The sequence below is a fragment of the Podarcis tiliguerta genome, assembly GCF_965153285.1.
Source record: "Podarcis tiliguerta genome assembly, chromosome: 5".
NCBI lineage: Eukaryota > Metazoa > Chordata > Lepidosauria > Squamata > Lacertidae > Podarcis > Podarcis tiliguerta.
In genome coordinates, this window is record NC_139538.1 from 69,879,996 (window position 1) to 69,901,842 (window position 21,847).

Consider the following 21,847-nt stretch of genomic DNA (forward strand, 5'->3'; position numbering starts at 1 on the left):
TGTCGCGTACCAGCGCTGGATATGCTTAAGACGGCCCTGCACCTGACCTTACTACGCCTCTGGTTATTGCCCCCTGCATCACGGGAATCCTGGGCCCACCTCATGCCACCCCGCCAGCCAAAAGGTCGACAACTCTGGGAAATGGGGTGGGGTGGGAGGCGCCGGAGGGATCTTTGCACCACAGCGCCGGATATGCTTAAGACGGCCCCCATCTTTCAGACAGTAAGAGCTGTTTGACAGTGGCATAGTCTCCCTCGGGCAGTGGTGGAATCCTTGGACTTCCTTGGAGGTTTTTAAACAGAGGTTGGATGGCCATTTGTCGAGGATGCTTTAGTTCAGATTCCTGAATTGCAGTGGATTGAACTAGATGACCCTCAGTGTCCCTTCTAACTCTACAACACTGTTTATATGACAGCTTTTCACCATCACTGGGTGCTTGCACTAGAGCTGGCTGCAGTAACAATCTGGAGCTCATTTCCCTACTCAAATAGGCACTGTAATAGCTAAAGTGGATGTAATGAAAGTGATCCCTGGATGATATCTTGTGCATCTGTTTTCTGACAGGTAAATATAATGGTAAATAACACCTAGCTGTAGAAGTTCTTTGTGCCTTAATGAACAAAGAGTCAGATTTTCAACTTTGTCAGTTTTTCTAATTTTTTAAAACATTGATTTATTTAAAATTTATTTAGCCTTTATGTGGTATAAAATATCTTCGAGGTGCCAGAATAAGCAATAATGGTGAGTTTAAAAAGGTGAAGGGGCAGGTTCATAAATGAACAGTAAATATGGGTGGTGGAGAGAAAAGCTCATTGGTAGCAAATGATACAGACTGGTAGTTACTACATTCAGTTCTCCCATTTCTGGAACATCTTCTGTTTTGTATAAGAACTTGTTTAAGGTAGGGCTCATCCACACCTCAGTTTGCCCCATCACTTACCCCTGGGAAAACCTGCATTTTAGCGTTGAATTGGAGCAAGCAGCAATCATGTTTTACGTGGATTGACTTTGTTATGATTTAGCACTAAAGAGCAGGTTTTTTGGGCGAAAGTGGCGGGGCAAAGGCAAAACTGCTCTGACCCATGTTTTCAGTGTAGAAGTGTAGATGAGCCCTTGGTTTGGAGGACCAAAGTCACATGTTGTATGGGGACATTGTCCTACCCCTCCTTTCTCAGCCTTTTTTCTATCTTCAAAAATAGCCTTGGTGAACAATCAACATGCCTACGTGCATTGTTCATCTTCATACTTTATTAATTTGGTCCTGACCCTGTGGGATGTCCTCCCCCTTGTCATCTGTGAGGTATCAACTGTGGAATATTTCAAATGTCTTTTAAAACATTTTTTGTTTACTCAGGTTTTCCCTGATAGTTGAAACATTTTTTTTTTTCAGATTGCACTGCTCAGTTTTGTGTTTTTATATTTTGGTAATATGTCTCTTTTATATTTTAGTTGTGTTTTTATTATTGTATATTTTCTCATAAACCACTACAAGTTTTTCTTTAAAATGTTAAGTAAATTAAGTAAATTAAATTGACCTCCTGGCAGAAATTAATCCCCTGAGCTGACAACTTCATCATCTTGTTGCAGTCTCCCCACTTGGCCAGCATTCTGCTTCAAAACATATCAGAATGGCCTTAGGTCCGTGACTGCAATTGCACAAATTCAGAGGACAGAACAATCATATTAGCACAATCAGTGTTGAATTCCACCCATGGTGTGTTACTCCCTTTCTCTTACCTTTTCTCTTCCCACCTCATCTGTATTTTTAATATTCAGTCTCTTTTAAGCATTTTCAAGCCTTGGGATAACCCAAGTATGCTGATACCTCTCTTTTCTGCATGAGTGGTGGGGATTTTAGCACAGGAACACATAAATCAGTATTTGACGGAACGAGTGAAGCCCCGTACCAAAATATCACAGTGTGGAGTGCTTTGGTTCAGGGTTTCAACCACTTTGTTCTATCCAATACCCCTTATTTTTTCATTTTCCACCTCCCCTCCCCAAATTTAATCAACATTCTGATGCCCACTGAGCATCCTCAGTTCTCATTGGTCTCGTCCTCATCAATTTAAAATTTGGGAGGATGGCATGGGCATGTTTGTGCTCAGTGCCAGCTCCAATTAAAATCTTGGGTGCTTCCAGTGTTTTCTATTGACAGCTCTTCATCCCATCCTTGGGGAGATTTAAAAATAGTTTCTTAGTGTGAACCAGGAAGAGATCTCTCCAGATGAATGAGAAGACTATTTCTTCCCTTTTTTTGTATGTGTCTCCTCCTCTAGCCATTCTTCCAACCATTTATCAGATCCCCCAATTTCTGTGCCAATCCCTTTGCAGTCATTGACCACTCCACTCCATTTCATTCCATTCCCCCTCCTGCTCTTTTGTCAGGTTTCTTCCTCCCCCTTACACACTCAACATTTTGTGCCATTGAGTTATTATGGGGTTGTTCCCCACTTCATCACACTTCCCCTCCCCCGTTTAAAAACTACAAATCATATATACTTCACTTTATATAGTTAATACAAAACTCATTTTCTACTCATCACAAGGATTCATTTTTTAAAAGGTTGTGTAGCATTTTGGACTCTATGTCATAGTGAAATTTACAAAATTTACTTTTTCATAGATCCATTAGCATTCATTTCCCTTGCTTTCTCAAAAGCCAAGTAATCTTAGACCACAAAGTACCCTTTTTTTCAAATACTAGTCTTATACAGCACAGGTGTCTTAGAAAAAGTGGAACATCCTGTTTGTCCTTGTGGGAGCATGGCAGCCATTTCACCCTGAGATTTTGTCTTGAAAAGAGCATTTTTTAATGGCCCTAATTTGGCCTAAACTTGTCCTATACTGCTAGTTATCTTTGGAGTTTGCTTCTAAGATCTGGCTATATTAAACCCTTAGTGCAGTTCCAATCACCCCTGACCACTGGTCCTGCTAGCTAGGGACAATGGGAGTGTTAGTCCAAAAACAGCTGGAGACCCAAGTTTGGGAGACCCTGCTCCTTGTGCCTTTGCCTTACTTAGAGATGACAAATTAGAAAGTGAAATATTTATGCTTCTATGAACAAAATGCTTCTTTACAGCCTTACAAAAGCTTATTAACAGGATTTTATGTGTTCTTTATAAATTCAAACCCCATTCTTTTGACACATGAAATCCTGTGTGTGGTATGACTCAAAAGCAGGTGGGAAGAAAAAGACTTGTAACAGAAAAAATGAACTATTTCTGTAGTGGGAGTTTTCAAACTGTTAATATCAAACTATAATTTAATTAACAGCATGTTAGTGAGGCTGATATTTAATTATTGTAAAACCAGGACAACAATGTAACATATTCCTAGGATAATCATTTGTGCATTTCATCCCTTTCCCTCCTCCCCCAGACAGAAGTGGTTCAGACATAGCTCAAATGCTTGATATCTATTCCCATTACTTACAGCCTATATATGGTATTGAAGGCAACAGCTGCAGCTTGTATTATTTCCGTCTATTGCCTTGTCAGTGTTGCATGCAGTTAGTTGCTATCACATCTCAAGTGAACGCCTAGATAAACTTTAGCTCACAAATACCACAATCACTATGAAACAAATATAGGTTGCTTCAGATACTGTTTGTTCTCAGGCCAAAAGGAAATCGGAAGATATGGATTTGACATTCTTAATTTGCTGATGTAATTTTCTCATATCAGGAAACAATATATAAGGAAATACTCACTGAATCTAATTGTAGAATGCAATTCTTTCATACTATTTTGTGGGACGCAGCTTCCTGGTTTATGATGATGCTTGCCTTTGTATCCTGCAGCCCCATCCTATTGGCTCCTCTTGCTTCTGCAATGGAAATGCTAGCAGAAGCTAAGGGACTCTGGAACTTATAGTTGCTTAGAGAGCATGTTACACAGAGATGTATAATTCTCTTTAGTTCTCAAGCTACAAGTCTTAGTTTCTTGTACAAATTCCCTTGCTATCTGTTTTAGAGAAGAACCTGGGCCAGCAGTTTGATGACTGAAATGCTGCATGTTTGCCACTGCATGCTGCTTCTATTTGCCTTTAGTAAATATCAAAAGGTTGTACAAATTGTGAGCACATGTTAAAGATAGTTTTGCTAGTCAGTGGTCAGCAATAGCAATTTTAGGACAAATCTGCCTGTTCTCTTTTGGGATTAATTGGTACTTGGTATCATTTACTGTTTGCCTAAATCAAATTTGTAAAAGACTTTAAAATAATTATTTTAATTCATTAAGTTTATTATTGTTTGCACAGATGAGTTATCAGCCAATCACACCATTGATGCATGTTTAAATATTGTACAAATTAAATATTAGAATTAGAATTGCTAATCACCCACTTCAGTAATCAACACTTGAGACCTGTTGTGATTGGCTCAGCCAGACACAAAATCTCATAGTCTCTAAACTGTATCTCTCTTTCAGATATCATCAAATAACCTTCTCTAGAGAGTAACTGCCTCTCCAAAGCAAAGCCCCCTCTCCATTTGTGACCGAGGGCCAAATATGATAAAGTGCTAATTGCATGAATGCAATTAATGTGCATGTTTTTTGTTATGTAAGTAGGCACAGGGAAACTATTTATGTGACAAAAATATGCCCATAACATGCAGTAAAATGCATAGGTTTAGGAAGGGGGAGTCTGCTTCTTTATGTCTGCTTCTCTCCCAACGCCTTTCTTTTTGCATTTTGTCGTTGGTGTTTTGAGGGAAGGTTCGATCACTGCCAATGGGAGACTCCCTTGAAATGCAAATAGCAGCTGCATAGAGTAGTGTGTTTATTTGTTTTTTCTGTGAGAGAAACTTCCACAGTCCTGAGTTTGATCAGACTTGTAGGTGGCTTTGCATATAGCAACAAAAAAGGCTTGTCTTGTTACAACAATAGGGAAGGACAACAGGCGAAAGGTATAACCTTGCATCAAAAATAACAGCTTGTGGCACACATTTTCTCCTTTTTTATCATGCCAAAGTGGTTCAAGGTGAAGTGAAAGAACAACGTAGACCAAATACTTCAGGGCAATATGCTACAGAAATAGTAAAAGCAGGTTGAGGGTGTTTTAAGCTAAGTGTACAGCTATATAAGTCAAATTTAAGGTCATGCGTAATGGTCAAATCTCCCCTAGAAACTTCAGCTAGTGAACATTATTGCTAATGTTGCTCTGGAAAATTAGAGCTGGCAACCTGAGGGTTTCAGAGTGGGTGACTATTCCTGGCAGAAGGAGCAAGCTTTTATAACTCTTTGTGGGAGGAGAAAGGAATGCCCATTGCTTTCAGCCTAGCTTTCTCAGAGTGGCAGCTAAAAGCAGATGTCTAGAGGGAAGGGGAGGTGAAGGCCAGAACAAGTAAGGGAGGATATAGATTGAAGGCTTAAATTCCAGGCACTGAATTCCACTGAAAGTTTGAACGGCCAACAGCAGCCAGTGCCCCTCTGCAGCAATGCCTAGATAATGACCTCTAAAGTTACGTTTAGTTCACTTTTTTTTTTAAAAAAAAAGCTTAACTATCATGGCACAGCGGTGGCAGCACAAGCACCCTTCTGTGCCAGTTTGCCCAGAATATGTTTGTCTGAGGAAAGATCCCTGGATTTTCCTCAGAGTGAGTCTGGAAGACCGCCAGCACTGCTTCAACATTTGCAGTGGCAAAACAGCAGTTAGTCAGTAACTGGAGCAACAGAGGGGCAGATGAGCAGGGGCCACAGCAGTGGAAGAGAGGAGAAAGGCAGGGGATGACTTTGAGGATGTTGCAGCAACTGGGTGGGTGTCATTGAGGCAAGTGAGCATGGGGCCTGGGCCACCTCTGCTGCCTGTGGTGATTGTCTCATTCTGCCTCATGGTAGTATCACTCCTGATAATCAGATTTCTCTCTAGATCCAGTTGTAGGAAGACTTGTATCTCATTAAACAAAGTATAATTTTTGGTATAAGAAAATATCAAAGTTTGACCAGGCAATAGGTCATTTGCTTGCATATAGGAGGCAAGGGATTGTATGTGCTGCCCCACCCCAACTTCCTTGTATATGAGTGCCTCACCCCCTCTGTGTATGACTGTCTCTCTCTCTCACCCATTTTCATGTTGAGTAGGGAAGATGTTAGCAGAAGCCTCCATACAATCAGGAGCCCTGAGTGCATATGATTAGAAGCCCCCTTCAAACCTTCCCTGCACAACATGGGAACATCAGGCAGATAGGTTTTGGGATGTTGAGGGTTGGACCAGCAAGGCCCCAAGCTCCCAACTTGAATTATTTCCAGTTCAGCCATAAGGTCTAATCGGGGCTCAAGTGGAGTGCTGGACAGAAAGCAGGAATGAATTGGAGTTCAAAACAAAGAACAGGGGTGACAGCAGATCACAGAATTCAGTGTGGTCTTTTCCATTCCTGTACATGATGGGGCTGTACAGTAGCACTCTCCTTCCCCCACAAAGATGAGTCTGGGTGCATGTGGAAAAGTGGAATGTGAACATCTTATCAGAGTTGCTATTGCACTGCTCCTTGGGCTTTGATAGGAAGGTTGCCTGGTTGTGTTTGTGGGAAACTTGTTGAGTCTTGCTTTGTTGAAGGGTGTGTGTTTCTCCTCTTTCTATTCTCTTTCTCTTTCTATTCATGACAACTTCTGCTTGGGCACGTGGCATTTTCATTTGAATGCCCCCTCCCCTGGAAAACTTAATGCTGTTTTAATCTCCAATCTAAATTCGTCTGTCCCTTATCATTCATTCTTGGATCATCAAAGCGCTGCTTTTTTACATGCAGAATTAATCAATCAGTTCTTTTCCTGCTTTCCTACACATTTTTTCCCATTTCCCTTTTTCAGTCTGCCTTGCAGTAATAAATTCTCTTTGGCAATCAGTTCTCCCTTGTCCCATTTTCCCCTTTCCCTGAATTCAGTAACGTTTTTTTTTCTGTGCCCAACAAATCTATTAGCTCCACTGTAGCAATTCTTCAAAGCTGCAGCCAGCAGTCTCAGTATGTCTTTCTTGGCTAGGGAGATACAACTTGAAAACAGTCTAATGTATTGATTCTTCTTTCTTTTTATTCTTGTGAAACACTCCAGTTAAAAAAGAGAGTTTTCTGAAGGAAATAGGGATGGTTTCATTTTTGCTCTTGGCGTTGGTGATTCAAAGCAGTTATAAAACAAATTAATGTCGTCAGAACTGTAATGCTGGAAGGAACCAGCGGGTCATAAAGTTTTACCCCTGCCGTATGCCCAGACCTGGCATCTGTCAGCCTTTCTCTCCCAGATTGACAGCTGCTTTGTATGTTAATGTATTGTACATGCTAAAAAATTTAACAGGAAACAACCTGTGGTTGACTTGGGTACACTCCACAGTGAACTGATTAGCAATTGTTCCCAGTGGTATGCAGCCACACTGCAAGATTTGGAGATTCTATGGTATTGTGTTGAAACAGCCCCAGAATGCAAAATGAACAAGTTGTACTAAACCAACAGTTCACCTGGAGTAAATACACAGTGACTGTAAAGTGGATGGCTCTAAAACTACACAATATTGCAAAGTTGCATTGTGCTGCCTTTTGCTCCAGTCTTTATAAACTATAACACAGAATGATATATATTATAAATAATATCCTATATTAAAAAGCAATAATTGGCATGATGCATAGGTAGAAAGTGGTATATTGTAGCACGAAAATGAATACATTGTCATGTAATTTTAAGCTTTCCTGCCTTAGTTATTGTTTCCCCTAATAAAGAATGCAAAAACGAGAAAACTTTTCACAAAGGTGAACTAATTCCTTTCAACTCCACATCTCTGTAAATCTGAAGCATCTATCTGTCAATGTGCCTCTGGGGGTGAAGCCAACAGCTGCACAAGCAGCACCAAAGTAAGCTCCCTGGGCTGCAAGCCTGGGCAGTGCGGAGGTCTTGGGGTGCCTGGATGAGAAGAACCCCCTCTTGGCCTCACTGATGTGGTCCAAAGGAAAGCAGATGAATTTGCTTATGGACTGCAGCATTACTTGTATCTTTATTTTACAGGTGAAGCTTTAAGGGTAGCTGCAAAAAAGTTCACAGATGATCCTTGTTATTTGCCTAAAAGGGAGGCCGTTGTCCAAGTAGCACGTGCTCTTCTGGCTGCTGTTACAAGGCTTCTTATTCTGGCAGATATGATTGATGTCTCATACCTGTTGCAACATCTAACCACGGTAAGTAGCTACTATGGTCAGCAAATGACCTTTCCCATCTTCTAGGCTACCAAGCTTTCTTAATTTTCAGATTTTTTTGAGTAAGTAATTATAATATTCATTTATTGGTTGAGTTTACTTATATGCAGCTTTTCCACATTGAGCTGTGTCCAAAGCAGCTTACAGCAAACATTCAAAGCGTGGAAATACAGATAACTGGAAATACAAATATACAAAAAGCGGAACATGTCAGTAAATTCAAATTCATGTTGGTAAGCCATGGAGCTTGCTACTGATGAACGAAAGGATGGGATTTTGAATCATTGCTGCTCAACCTGCAAATTCCATTATATCAAATGTGTTGGGAGTTTATTTTATTTAGTTTGGGAGTTTATTTACTTTTTATTTTTTAAACTGTCCTGGGGCTAATTTGGACTTTTAGACAGAACTGGTATTAATTCCTCTTTTTAATTTTTATAGCACCTTACTATTGGTCCCCACTATTGTTTTTATAGCACCTTACTATTGGTCCCCACCCCTCCAGTCTTTATGACCTTGGCTGTGGATGAATTTAGCTGTGGGTATGAGTTTATGGTGTTGTTCTTAGTTATAATATGCGGTTATTGTACTATATTTATTCCCATTATTTTTCTTTTGGTACAGTATTTTGTTCAGTTTGCTTTGAATAGGCTGTATAGAATCCCTAAAAATAAATGAACAAATAAATCTTTAGAAATGGGAGGTTTTTTGTTTTCAAAAGCAACAACCAAGCCATGGCTCAACTCTAACCAAAGTTAATTATGCTCTTATTCCATTGAAATCCATGAGACTTAAATTAGTCATGGCTAACTAGTTTCATTGCTTCTAGTGGGACTTAAACATGACTTACTAGCAGATAGATCAGGGCAAATGTTTCATTTTTATGAGCAGCATATGGCATCTCTAAGGGGCAAGAAACACTTATACAGTGGTACCTCAGGTTACATACGCTTCATGTTACAGGTTACAGACTCTGCTAACCCAGAAATAGTGCTTCAGGTTAAGAACTTTGCTTCAGGATGAGAACAGAAATTGTGCTTTGGCGGCGCGGCAGCAGCAGCAGGAGGCCCCATTAGCTAAAGTGGTCCTTCAGGTTAAGAACAGTTTCAGGTTAAGAACAAACCTCCGGAACGAATTAAGTACTTAACCAGAGGTACCACTGTACTGCTTTTGCTGTGCTCTTGTTTTATATAACAACATTTCTGTACAGCATGCATCTTAACAGCAATCCTGTTGCCACCACTCCCACTTTAGAGAAGGTAGAAAAGAAAGATATTGGCCTTCCTAAGAGGCATGGGCTCAAATCCAGGTTATCTAGAAGCAGTTTTGTCACCTTAGGCTCAGAAGACAGGATTACATGGTATGCACATACATTTACCTTCATACGACATTCATGTAGGTTTTGTAATAATGTGTATTTTTTGTAATCTGTAATGTAATGAATGGTTTGGGATGCTGCGTATGGATGGTAATACAGAAATGCTTCATAAATGAGCACCTATTGTTTTTGTTATTTGTTATTAGCTGTTTCCCGCTTTCTTTTGAAAGATTTCTGCAAGTATTTAGTTTTTGCTTTGTTTTAAATCTTGTAGACTGACTTTCCATCCAAACAAAAGTTTAGTTCAGAAAAATCAGTAAACCCATTAACCTAATTTTAAAAAGCTGAAATGTGCATAATAACAATGTCAACTGAAAAATACACCACCATAGTATCAATGAAATTAGACATCAAGGCAGCATTCCTTCCTCAATGTCTTTTCTGTACAGAAATACATTTACTTCTAGAGGCTTTTAAGATTGAGTTTTGGAGACCTGCTAATGTGTGTCCTCCTCTGTGTGACCTCACTGCAGTATTTTAACATCCTAAGCAGTGCTTTATTTTTAGGAAAAATAGTGACAGTACGCACCATGCTCCCCCATTCCCCCATCCCGACACCATTTACCTGTGCATTGTCCATTCAGTTGTGAACTGGAAGAACTGATTTCCATAGCAACTAATTTTGGAAGAGGGGGAGAGATGATATATGTAGTCAAAATGTGGAGAAGGCAGTTCCACAATGGGATCAGAGCTGAAATTCTATTCCCTTATATGCATGCTGTGTCTGTGGACAAACTGTACATTTCAAGCACGCACCCCCCTGAATCCTGGGAACTGCAGCTTACTTCTTACAGTACTACAATTCCCAGCACCCTTAAACTACAGTTTCCAGGATTATTGGTGGGTGGGTGTGAAATGTGTATGCAGACTATTTCTGTTGAAAGGCAGGTAGCAGTTTCCAAGCAGTCACTGAAGCAGCTACATGTAGAACATAGCACAGTGGTGCATCTGTGATTGGAGGTCACTGAGGAAGACCAGTGTCCTATTTTAATAGCATATGTTAGTTTATACAGGCACTGTGAGTGAAACAGTTCAGTTTTTTTTAATAAAAAAATACATATTTTATTTATAATCCACAATACTCTGCAGAGCAGGGATAGAATGTTGTTTTTCTGTTGAGCCTTATATTATTATTATTTATTTAGCCCACTATGTTTTTTTATATCTAAGCTCTATCAGAGTTCTGAAATTTGACTTGCCACAGTGCTTCATATAGCAGTAATAACCAATCTTAAGTAATCATCTTGTGGGTACTTTCAGTACTTCTGAAACTTTTCTGGTTACTTTATTGTGTGAATTGTTAGAAATTGCTAAAACGATTGAAAACCACACAAGTGTGCTGTTGAATATTTCAGAAATATGGAGCATATACCAAATAATACTATAATCGTCTCCTTTCTATTTTCTAAAAATGTAGTATTCATGGAAAACAAACCATCAGTAAAGAATGATTTTCTCTCCTTACAGAGCATATTAGGCAGCTGTATAATCTTCCTCTACAGTGCCCAGCATATTCCTCAGTTCTGTTCTGTGGAAGTAGTAGTATCTTTTTCATTGCTTTGCAGAGCTTGTTCATCATACTGCATCTGCCAAAAGCATTTCTTTTTTATGTTGTCACATTAATTAGAAAATAGCCTGAGATGACCAGGTAACTTTAACATATGCTGTTGAATAGCCATCAAGCGCTAATAGCATTTTGGTCACTGCCATCCAGGGCCAAATTCTAATACAATTGAAATCTGTAATGAGTTCTGACTTTGCTTTTTTCTATCCAAAGTCTTTTAACTTTCATTATTATATTTTAGAGCTCCCTCAGGTAATTGAAATATTCTTAACTATGGAGCTGATCCAAGAAAAGGCATTTGAACTTCTGCAGTACCTTAGAGATGGTTGTGCAGCACTGAGAGCAACCCTTCTCAGAATGTTTGCTAGTTCACATCAATTAAAAAGGCAATCTTGTTTAAATATATGTCTATAAAGCTTCCCCTGGAATGTGTTCTTCTATAGTGGCAATGCTGACATATTGTACTATTCCTTCATGAGGATTTTGGCTGTTAAGGTTTGTCCATTAATCATCTGAGAGCAGATGAAGAGGTTCTTTCCTTTCCAGTTCCATTGCTCCAAGGTTTTCTAATTTTCATAGAATAAAATAGGTGTTTGATCACTGAACCGAAATTAATTTTAAAGGTTATGTCATTCACTACGAAATGAAACTGCTGACCAAGTAAGAGATTTGTTAAATGTATAAAATGGTGGGAGAAGGGGGCCAAATCCATAAATGGGTTTTGGCACAGCATTTTATCGCTTTAGTGTCAGAGACATACTGTCTGGTCTGGGGCGTGCAGTGCATGAAATGATACTGTATAGAATAGCTATATTGTGGAGGATTATTAAAATTCACATCATGCAGTTTCTACAAAAGTGCCCATTGCTCATCAGAATTAGGTTAGGAACTGGTTTTTGAAGCACTGTAACACCTGTGTCTCCTTGCTAAGGTGAGACCCTCACTCCTAGGCATAGTGGTTTTAATTATATATGACATCAGGTAATATAAAATGAAATGTGATCAAAGTCAATCTAAATAGTAGGCAGGAAATCTATCATGCAACTTCTGATACTAGTCTATACCAAGCACTATAAAAATGGTGGCATGCCATACAATCTTTTCTATAGTCCAGTGTCTGTAAAGTCTGTATAGTTAGTGAGACTGATGTCAGTACCCAGCTGTTCTGTTCCACTTCATAGTCTAAGTACTTTTTTGTATCTTCATTCTTGCTCTCTTGTTGGACCTTTATGTCCCATAAGTACACACCACCTTAAAATAAAGAACCTGGTAGCACAGGAGTGTCGAGCACTGACATTGTTCCTGATGTCATGCTGATGTTTGCATAGTGATTATATTAGTTAAAATGTAGGTTGCATTGTGTGACTTGACTGAGCTCCATGCAGATTATGGAGGTCTGGTTGTTGCACATTTTAGTGCAGAGTTTTAGCACCAGAGTTTTAGCACATCCACGTTTAAAGTACATTTGCTGTCGCAAAATTACAGCTATTTTTAACTAAGTAATAATCATTTGTGACCACTATTACAAATATTAGCTTCCTACTGTTAAGTGGGTGTCCTGCATGCAGATGTGCTGGGTAGCCTTGTACATGTGCACCTTTCTCTTGCTGCCTCAAACTTTTAGTGAGAAGCTTTTTAGAGTTAGGCTGAAAGGAAGCCAACAGTCTGTGATTTGCTTGCCTCCAGCTTAGGGTACTCCAGAGAGAGGAGTACACATCTTCCTAGATCATCTTCCAAAAGCTCCTTTGAAGTATGAGACTGATGCTCCTTTGGAATCTGAAAAGCTATGTGCATGTAGTGGGGAACAGTTTGTCTTGAAGATGTGCATCCACAGGAACGTTGACACAGCCTCTCTGCTTGAGCAATCACAGCCTGTTTCCAGCAGGGGAACTGTAAAGGCCCATCTACAGACTCAAGTCCATCCAAGCTGGCTTTTGCATGCACATCACCTGCTTGATCATAAACCAGGATACCAATGTAGGTGTGATCTATTGATGCTGCATGGCTAGTGCTGGATTTACGTACAAGTATAAGCTAAACAGGGATGCGGGTGGCGCTGTGGGTAAAACCTCAGCGCCTAGGACTTGCCGATCGCATGGTCGGCGGTTCAAATCCCCGTGGCGGGGTGTGCTCCCATCGTTCAGTCCCAGCGCCTGCCAACCTAGCAGTTTGAAAGCACCCCCGGGTGCAAGTAGATAAATAGGGACCGCTTACCAGCGGGAAGGTAAACGGCGTTCCGTGTGCTGCACTGGCTCACCAGATGCAGCTTGTCACGCTGGCCACGTGACCCGGAAGTGTCTGCGGACAGCGCTGGCTCCCGGCCTATAGAGTGAGATGAGCGCACAACCCTAGAGTCTGTCAAGACTGGCCTGTACGGGCAGGGGTACCTTTACCTTTACCTTTATAAGCTAAACAAGCTATAGTTTAGGGCCCCACTCTCTTGGGGTCCCCCAAAAAATTTAAAGGAAAAAACCACCTGGATGTACATTTCCAAAATATAAGATAAAAAACAAATAAAATAAAACCTACATACAGCAACAGTGTTTTGTGTTGTGTAGGTCCATAAATTACCATATAGCATATTCAACACAAAAAATAGTGACAATTTGTTGTTGACAAAGGACAGCTGGACATATAAAGGGCCCCATTACCTTCAGTAGCTTAGGGCCTCCTCAAACCTAAATCCGGCCCTGTGCATGGCTTTAAAAAGATTGCATACCTGAATGTGTATCCCATTTAAAGCAATGCAGTGTGGATGGACAGCATCTGAGTTAAAACGTTTGTCTGAATACATCTATGACTTAACCTAGTTTCTGATCCATAATGTGGGACCAGTATAAACTAACTGCAATCCATGGGCCCGTGCTTTTCTGCATATCATTGTACACTCTGTAACATTTCTCTTCCAGTTTGTGTTTGTAACCATAGTAACTGTGTACTTCTCAGCAATTAATGATTTGATGCACTTAAAGCAGCTGAGAGCTAAAGGCTTTTTATGTTCCAGTAGCAGATACTGAGACACATGGGGAATACTCTGGAATCCCTTGTTTGAGCATTGCACATCCAACAGGTGTTTCTTAAATGTGAAAGAAAAGCTTTAATAAATAAAAGCATTGAACAAAGTTTAATTGCAAAACCACCCATCTCTCTTAATTGAAAGTTAGTTCAGGCATAATGTGCACGAATAAACTGAATCATTGATGGATGCAAATGGGGGGAAATAGTTTTTCATCAAAATGAGTCGTCCAAACATTAATTCTGTAAACTGGGGCTGCATGCCCTAATTTACCTCAAGGTCAAGAAAACATTTTCGGACAATGAAATGGGAATTGAATTTAAAGTATGAATCTTGTGAGACAAAGCATGCATGTCTTGCTCATACAAAAACATATATGAAATAATAATTGTGTATCAATGCAGATGACGTTTGAATTCCCGAGTTTACTTATTTATAAGCCAAGCCCAAGCTCCTCTGAAATTCAAGCTCAGTTAGTTTGGACCCAGCCCCAGTTTAGTTATCCTCACCAATGCAGCTGTTCTCTTCCATTTCACCTGGAAAACAGCAACAGAAACCCAGAGAACTAAATTTCCCAGTGATCTTGATACTCACAGTGGTGCTACCACCACCTAATATCTTTCTTGCCACTAACAGGTAACTTTTGGAGAAAAGGGACAGACCATACCAGGTGCTCCAGTGAGGGGCAGCTCCTGTTTGGGTTGAGGGTACAGAGGGGAAGCCACCAAGAGGCACCGTCATGTTCCCAATAGTGTGGCTAGACCTGGTGTCAAAGCAAATAGATCCCAATTTAGCTTATTCTTTCTGAGCCTATTCCTAATTAAGCATGGAAGATTTAATAATAATATTTAACCCCCCCTCCTTGTTTGGCCATAGGTTCAAAGGACATTTGTGTGTCTTCAAAATGCATCTAGTAAATCTGAACTGCAGAAAACATATAAAAACCTCCAGAAAGAGTTGAAAAAGCTGGACCATTTGGCATTCAAACGACAACAGGTAAGTAACTTTAGTAGCCCAATCATATGTGCTTGTACATTTGGATCACCAATTTTCAACTGATCTCAAACCCAAGTACGTAAATGTTGCTATCACATGCAACTTCTGTTTATTTCAATTATTACCCACTATGTCTTATATAGGTGTAAACTGAGGCTGTTTGCAATGGTTTAAAAACTGAAAATTATCACATTCCTCCCCCCCCCCCCATATTTCACTGAGGTTTGTTTTCTTAATGCCAGGACAAAAATATAGGGTACAGCCCAGAATCCATAGGACAGACACATTCACAACAGAGACCACTGTACTATTCTTCCCATTTGTTTTGTGGAAAAGTAGCTTGTGCTCACCTTTCAATGTGTTTAGCCAATGAATGATATGATAGCAATGACTGACAGTTAGGAAAGCAGATCTAGCTAATTAGACAAAGAGAAGACTGGAGTGAAACACCCATTGTCCAGACTAGAGAAGGAGCTTCTCAGTTTATTTCAAGCAGTTTATTTTTGATTGCTTCCAAGGGATGGAGGAGGAACCCAGAGATCTGATTTGGTTATTTTCCCTGCCCTTGCAGCTCCCATGCCCCTTAGGTCTGCTCCAGAGGGTTGAGGGGCCCTCCAGAGCAGATGGAGGAGGACTGTGGAGGACTGCAGAGGGGGAAATTGCTAAAAATTGTTTCCCTCCCTGTTCTGCTGACAGAAGTCTTACCACCAGCTGAGCTACATAGTATTCTTCTAAGCTGCTTTGGATACTCCTGTAGAAAACCAGGGTGTAAGTAAATAATAATAATAATAATAAATTTTATTTATATCCCACCCTCCCCAGCCAAAGCCGGGCTCAGGGCGGCTAACAACACTAAAATAGTGCAACATTATAAAACATTATAAAAAATTAATTAAGATCAAATTCAAAATTGATGGCAACCATAAACTAAAGTTTTGTAAAGATTGCCAAAGGAGGGAGTCAGGCTGCACCCTGACCAAAGGCCTGGTGGAACAGCTCTGTCTTGCAGGCCCTGCGGAAAGATGTCAAGTCTTGCAGGGCCCTAGTCTCTTGTGACAGAGCTTTGTTGAATTACTTTGAACCCAGGTACTCAATTGAAAAAACCCTAAAATACAGACCTTTCCCAGCACTTTTATTTCCAGGAGTGATACAACTATCTCTATTCTATCCTTTCCTCTTTTCTAAACAAAAAAACTTTTGAGGACTACTTGGTGCTCTGAGGAATAAAATTCAACAGCTTTGTTTTAAACCACTAGATTTCTCTTCTACATTTCTTCCATATCAATAAACGGTCAATTATTCATCAGGCTCAGTGCCTTCTAGCAATTGTTCTAAACTCTAATTACACATTATGTAGAACAGGGGTAGCCAACCCGGGGATCACCAACCTGACACCCAAGGGTGCCCTGGTGCCTGTGAAGGCATTCATTGGCACCCTGGACAGATGCCCAGATGCTGGCCTTTCTTTTTTCTCTTTAAAAAGTAAGGGCTTGATTCAGCTAAGTAGTTGCACTAGCAGGCAGCAGTGCATGGGGACTTGCCCCTCTCATCCATGCCATCCAGATCTATTTGGATTGAAGTAAGAACCCCCAGGATGGGATGCGGGTGGCGCTGTGGGTTAAACCATAGAGCCTTAGGCTTGCCAATCAGAAGGTCAGCGGTTTGAATCCCCACTACGGGGTGAGCTCCCGTTGCTCGGTTCCTGCTCCTGTCATCCTAGCAGTTTGAAAGCACGTCAAAGTGCAAGTAGATAAATAGGTACTGCTCCGGCGGGAAGGTAAACGGCGTTTCCGTGCACTGCTCTGGCTCGCCAGAAGCAGCTTGGTCATGCTGGCCACATGACCTGGAAGCTGTACGCCGGCTCCCTTGGCCAATAAAGCGAGATGAGTGCTGCAACCCCAGAGTCGTCCGCCACTGGACCTAACGGTCAGGGGTCCCTTTACCTTCACCTTTAAGAACCCCCAGAATAGCAAATGGGGGAAGGGGATTGAGAGATCATTCCATCAGGCAAACAGAAATGTGTGTGCTGACAGAACCATCAAATTAGCACAGCATCAAATTCCTCCCTTAGTCTCTAGCCCTCCTAAAAAAGAAGCGACATGCAAAACCTGTCACATTAGCAGCAAGGTCATTTCCCCCCTGCTACATTTCAAGCTGCATTTGAAGAATGTTGTTCATATCAGAGAGTGGGTGGGGGTGTCTTCACCCAGTGTGCATGACCCCCCTGTAACCCCTCCAGGACTGAAGCAGCCATCTGCATATGCACACTCATCAAATGTTCACATTACTGTTCATTTCACATCCAGTTTTCTTTGTCAAGAAACTGCAGTACGGGATTGATATGGATTGCAGCTAACGTTGTGTGAATGCCACTTCAAAAACTACCAGTGGGAGTGCACTGGATGCAGAGTAAGCAGTAATGTGAACATATTCAAAGTCTGAGATGAGATACCAGGTTCATCCACACTGTACAGTATTTACAAATACACATATTTTATGATGTTATGGATCATATTTTCTATGGCAAAGGTAAATTCAGATTAAATAGGTGTGTCTGTGTGTGTGTGTAGTGGGGGGGGGGGAACTGTCTGGTCTTTTGATGCCAAAAGATCACGTGAATGCTCGGAAAGACTTCCTTTTTATCATGTTGTGTTTTTTTACTGCCAGTAGGTGGCAGTATTTTCAAGCATATCTCCATTTGTTTTGACAGCATTTATTTCTTCTGATTGGTGGTTTAGCATCAGATACTGTAAGCTGCAACCTTTAAAAGGTTTATTTGGTGAGGGCAGATTTTAATAGTTGAAGCCAAGGATTAAGGGCACACTTGCTTATTGTTAGAAAGTATTTTTTGTTCTTTGTTTTAATGTAAAAGGAAATGAAAAATAAAATATAAAAGTTGGCCTTTTGTGACATCTCAACCATGAGTGGTGCAGCTCATTTATTAATTGTATGTAAGTTGTTGCTTTGTTGAATAAATAATATTTGAATTCTTAGGAGCAATATAAGCATTTTTTTTTAATAAAGCTGGTTAATCAATTAAATATTTAATCTTCTGGTATCCTTACTTCATTTGTTTTTAATTGAAATTGCTAGTTATTAACAATCTTATTCAAGCTTCTTTTAACACAAACAGGATTCTCCTGCATCATTTGTGCATGAAGCAGAACACTGATGTAGTTGTAGACAAGCAGTGCTGAATTTTTAAAAATTGGTTCATTGTCACTGACATTGATAAAAGTACAATCATTTAGGACAACTTGCATGAGGCTTTTGCTGTTCTGCATTGGTAGTTAGGAGCCCCACAGCCCAGGGGATGGAGTTGGGGAGCTAGATCTGGAAAACTTTTCTAGCTTTTCAGAGGTAGACTTGGGCAGGTTTTCCCCTCTGCTGCTCAGTTGTGAAGACAATATTTAGATGTAGATTGTACAACATTCTGTATATCAATAAAGCATTAAAAATGATTATGAAGTAACAGTACCTGATGTTCACTCTAGATCTTTATATCTGTAAGAGGCCTTGTTGTAATTGCATGTTTTTAGAATCACATTCTACCTGGTCCTTAAAACTGTACTAGGAATTTTGTCAGTTTTGCAATAGGGGGTGGGTAAATTGTGACTCCCTGAGTGATCTTAATGATATGCTGTATTTTTATCTTGCTTTTATAAATTGAGCTGGATTTGTTTTATTGTAGCATTATTTTACTGCTTGTTTTGATGCTTTATTGTATTGGGTGCTGCCCTGGATCATATGTTGACGGGTGGACTAAAAATACTTTTCCTGGCCCTTGCTGTGATAATAGTGGAAGGCAATATAATCTTAAATTTGTTTTAGCTAATTAGTCAATTAGAAAAACAGAGGGGTTATAAGGTCATCATATCTTTAATATTATGACCTGTTTCAGCAGTACATTTGTCAAACTAGGTATTTGGTTAAAACAGTAATGTTTTTAATGTTGGTAGTGCCTTTGGTGTGCCTGTGGCACTGCTGGTTCAAATTCAAAGGAAGTTTTGTTTCTGCTTAGATATCTCTGATTATATAGTGACATAATAGCTGACAACAGAGCTTTAAAAATGTAAAAATACCACCCCACTCTAATGTAGATGTTAAGGTAGTTGTTTGATTTTGATTGTATACCCTGAGGCTAATAATATGCGATAAAAGAGCTTTTAATTTGTCTGTACAGAAAGATTTTTAATTGATCATGAATTATTTAAATAGTGCTATTTTAAGGCAAATAAGAATATGTCGTGACCACCTCTTTGTGCAGATAAAAAACTGTCAGACAAAAACATATCAGTTCAATAGAAATTCTTAGACATATTTGGGTGTGCAAAGTCATGTTTCCAGTTTCCAGAAGATGGAGCAAGACTATCAGTCTTTTGGTGCACACAATTTGTATCTGTTGTACAATAAGCACTTGGTCCAATTCATCAAGGGCACAGTGGGGACATAGGGTTTGGGAACCAGTGGCCCTTCAGATTTTGTTGGGCTACAACTTCCATAATCCTTGACCGTTGGCCATGCTGGCTGAGACTGATTTGAGTTAGGGTCCAATAATGTATGGAGAACATAGGTTCCCTACCATGGCCAGATGGGACAGTAGAGTCCTGTTCTGCTCTCCCATTATTATTCTTCCTCTGGGCGGGAGTCCTTGGAGTTCACTGAGAGCGCTGTGACCTCTTCAGGCTGCAGAGGTGCTTGCATCGTGAGCTCCTCTGATGCTGGAATTCCCAAGAAGGCAGGGCTATCTAAGGCTGACTCTAAAGGCAAGTCCATTCCAAGGTGTCTGTCTTAGCCACAACCTTTTCCCCTTGAGGATGGGGAGTTGGAGACCTCAGTTATGCCAAGAGGTTTGTATCCAGTGGTGACTTTCACTTTGGAAAAAGAATTTCCACTTTTAGAAGTTGAGTATTGATTTTTGCCGTACCTATTGCACCCCTCCATGTCATATTCCTTTCTCCTCCAGAGAATCCTTAGAACTGGTTTCAGGGAACTGGTGACGTGCTGAATTTCAGGAGCAGACCTGCTTTCTGCTAAATGAAAACCATCATTGTATACAATTCTGAGACTTAAGCTTAAAAAGAGGAAGATGCCACAAGGAAAGTCTGCTGTTACTGCCCACCCCAATCTCCACTGAGTGGTAGCAAGATTTCAGGGATCTTGGCACTTAACCATTGGCACTTAACCATTTTAAACATGACATGCATTTTCGTCAGTCTTGCTTCTTAAGCAGAAAAATATTTGAGTGTCAATTCAGATAATGCTCTTAAATTACATGTGCATCCCACACCAATCAATGTTCTGGGAAGTTTTGTATTCAGTATTGTTTCAGTAGACTTAATAGAATAATTTCCAACATATTTTTCTCTTGCTATCTGCACTGAACCTTACACAATGGGTCTTTCATTCCTCTAGTATGATTGGCTTTCTTTTCACTGCTGAAGGATGCCTGGAGCTATGCTATAGGTGAAGCTGTCCAAAGTATCATGCCATCTTTTGATGCCTGGCCTTACAATATTTAGCACCCAGATAAGAAAGTCAGAGGAGAAATCTAGTCTAAAAAAGGACTGTCAAAAATGTTAGGCAAAAGATGATAAAACTATAAATGTGAAAACAGAAAGAGGGAAGGTTTAAAGGATAAATGCCAGCCCCTGGAGCCAGATTTTCAGGTTAGACTTCTTTTTGAAAGTACCTGAACAAATAGTTTCTGTTTTTATGGTATTGTTGATCTGCTACTTCCAACCTTTGGAGAATATTTGAAAGCTCAGTAAGAAAAGGAAGTCTTCTCCAACCCTTGCCTTTGGTTGTAGAAATAAAGGAAGGCATAGAGGCAGTCTCCCCTACTACTGGAAGGCCTTCAGGAAAATTTAAAGATGTGCCCCCCTGTCTGTGTCTCTCCTCCCTTGCAAAAAACTATTTACAGTATATACAGTGGTACCTCTGGTTGTGGACAGGATTCATTCTGGAGGTCCAGTCAGATCCTGCGGACTGCTTTTGTGCATGTGCAGGCTGCTTCTGCGCATGCGCGTGCGGTGAAACTTGGTAAAATACTTCTGGGTTTGCTGCGCGCACATCCCGAAGTTTATGTAACCAGAAGGTCACGTAAACGGAGGTACGACTGTACTGTACACTAGTGGCATTATATATGCTTTAGCCACATTGACATTACTTGTGTAACTTTGCATTTGGTGGAAAACCTGTGACTTCTAGGCACTCACATGGCTCCATCTTCCATTAATATATTAATGGGAAAACCTGAACAAGACCACCTCAGAAAGTCTGCTAACAAACCATGGATAAAAGAATAAAAGAACAAATAAAACAATAAAAGAACAAATAGCAAACTAACTCCAATACTTCTCAGACATGTTTTCATCTGTCCTTTACCTAATAAGGGATGAAGTTCTGAGGTGCTTTCCTATACTCTCCAGTCTAAAGTGCCTCTTCCAAATTTACACTGTTCTATGTACCAAATTTGTGACAAATAAAACTGCCAAGCATAAGCCATTGGACCAGATTTAGCCAGATAGAGATTATGTTCACCAGGACAAAAAGAAGCAATATAAGGAAGGTAGAAAACATAACACACCCAATAGTCAATGATGGCAGGCGTTAAAAAAATCCTGGTCTCTATGGAGGTTGACCAACCAAAGTCCAACAGCTTTGGTCTCCCCAAAATGCCCCAAATCCAACAGCTCTGTGGAAAGATAAAGGTCC

The 21,847-nt window shown here is 40.2% G+C and overlaps 1 protein-coding gene across 13 annotated transcripts in view; it reads left to right on the forward strand.

The window, feature by feature from the left end:
• Nucleotides 1-21,847, forward strand: part of CTNNA3 (catenin alpha 3) — a 528,228-nt gene that overhangs the window by 13,281 nt on the left and 493,100 nt on the right. For all 13 annotated transcript variants that reach the window (XR_014511016.1, XR_014511017.1, XR_014511018.1 and 10 more), the window contains 2 exons: nt 7,992-8,158; nt 15,011-15,130. Coding sequence is in view for 10 of the 13 variants with exons in the window: in XM_083439958.1 (XP_083296084.1) it covers nt 7,992-8,158; nt 15,011-15,130 (287 nt within the window). In the remaining 3 variants the exon portion in view is untranslated. The remainder of the gene's footprint in view (nt 1-7,991; nt 8,159-15,010; nt 15,131-21,847) is intronic.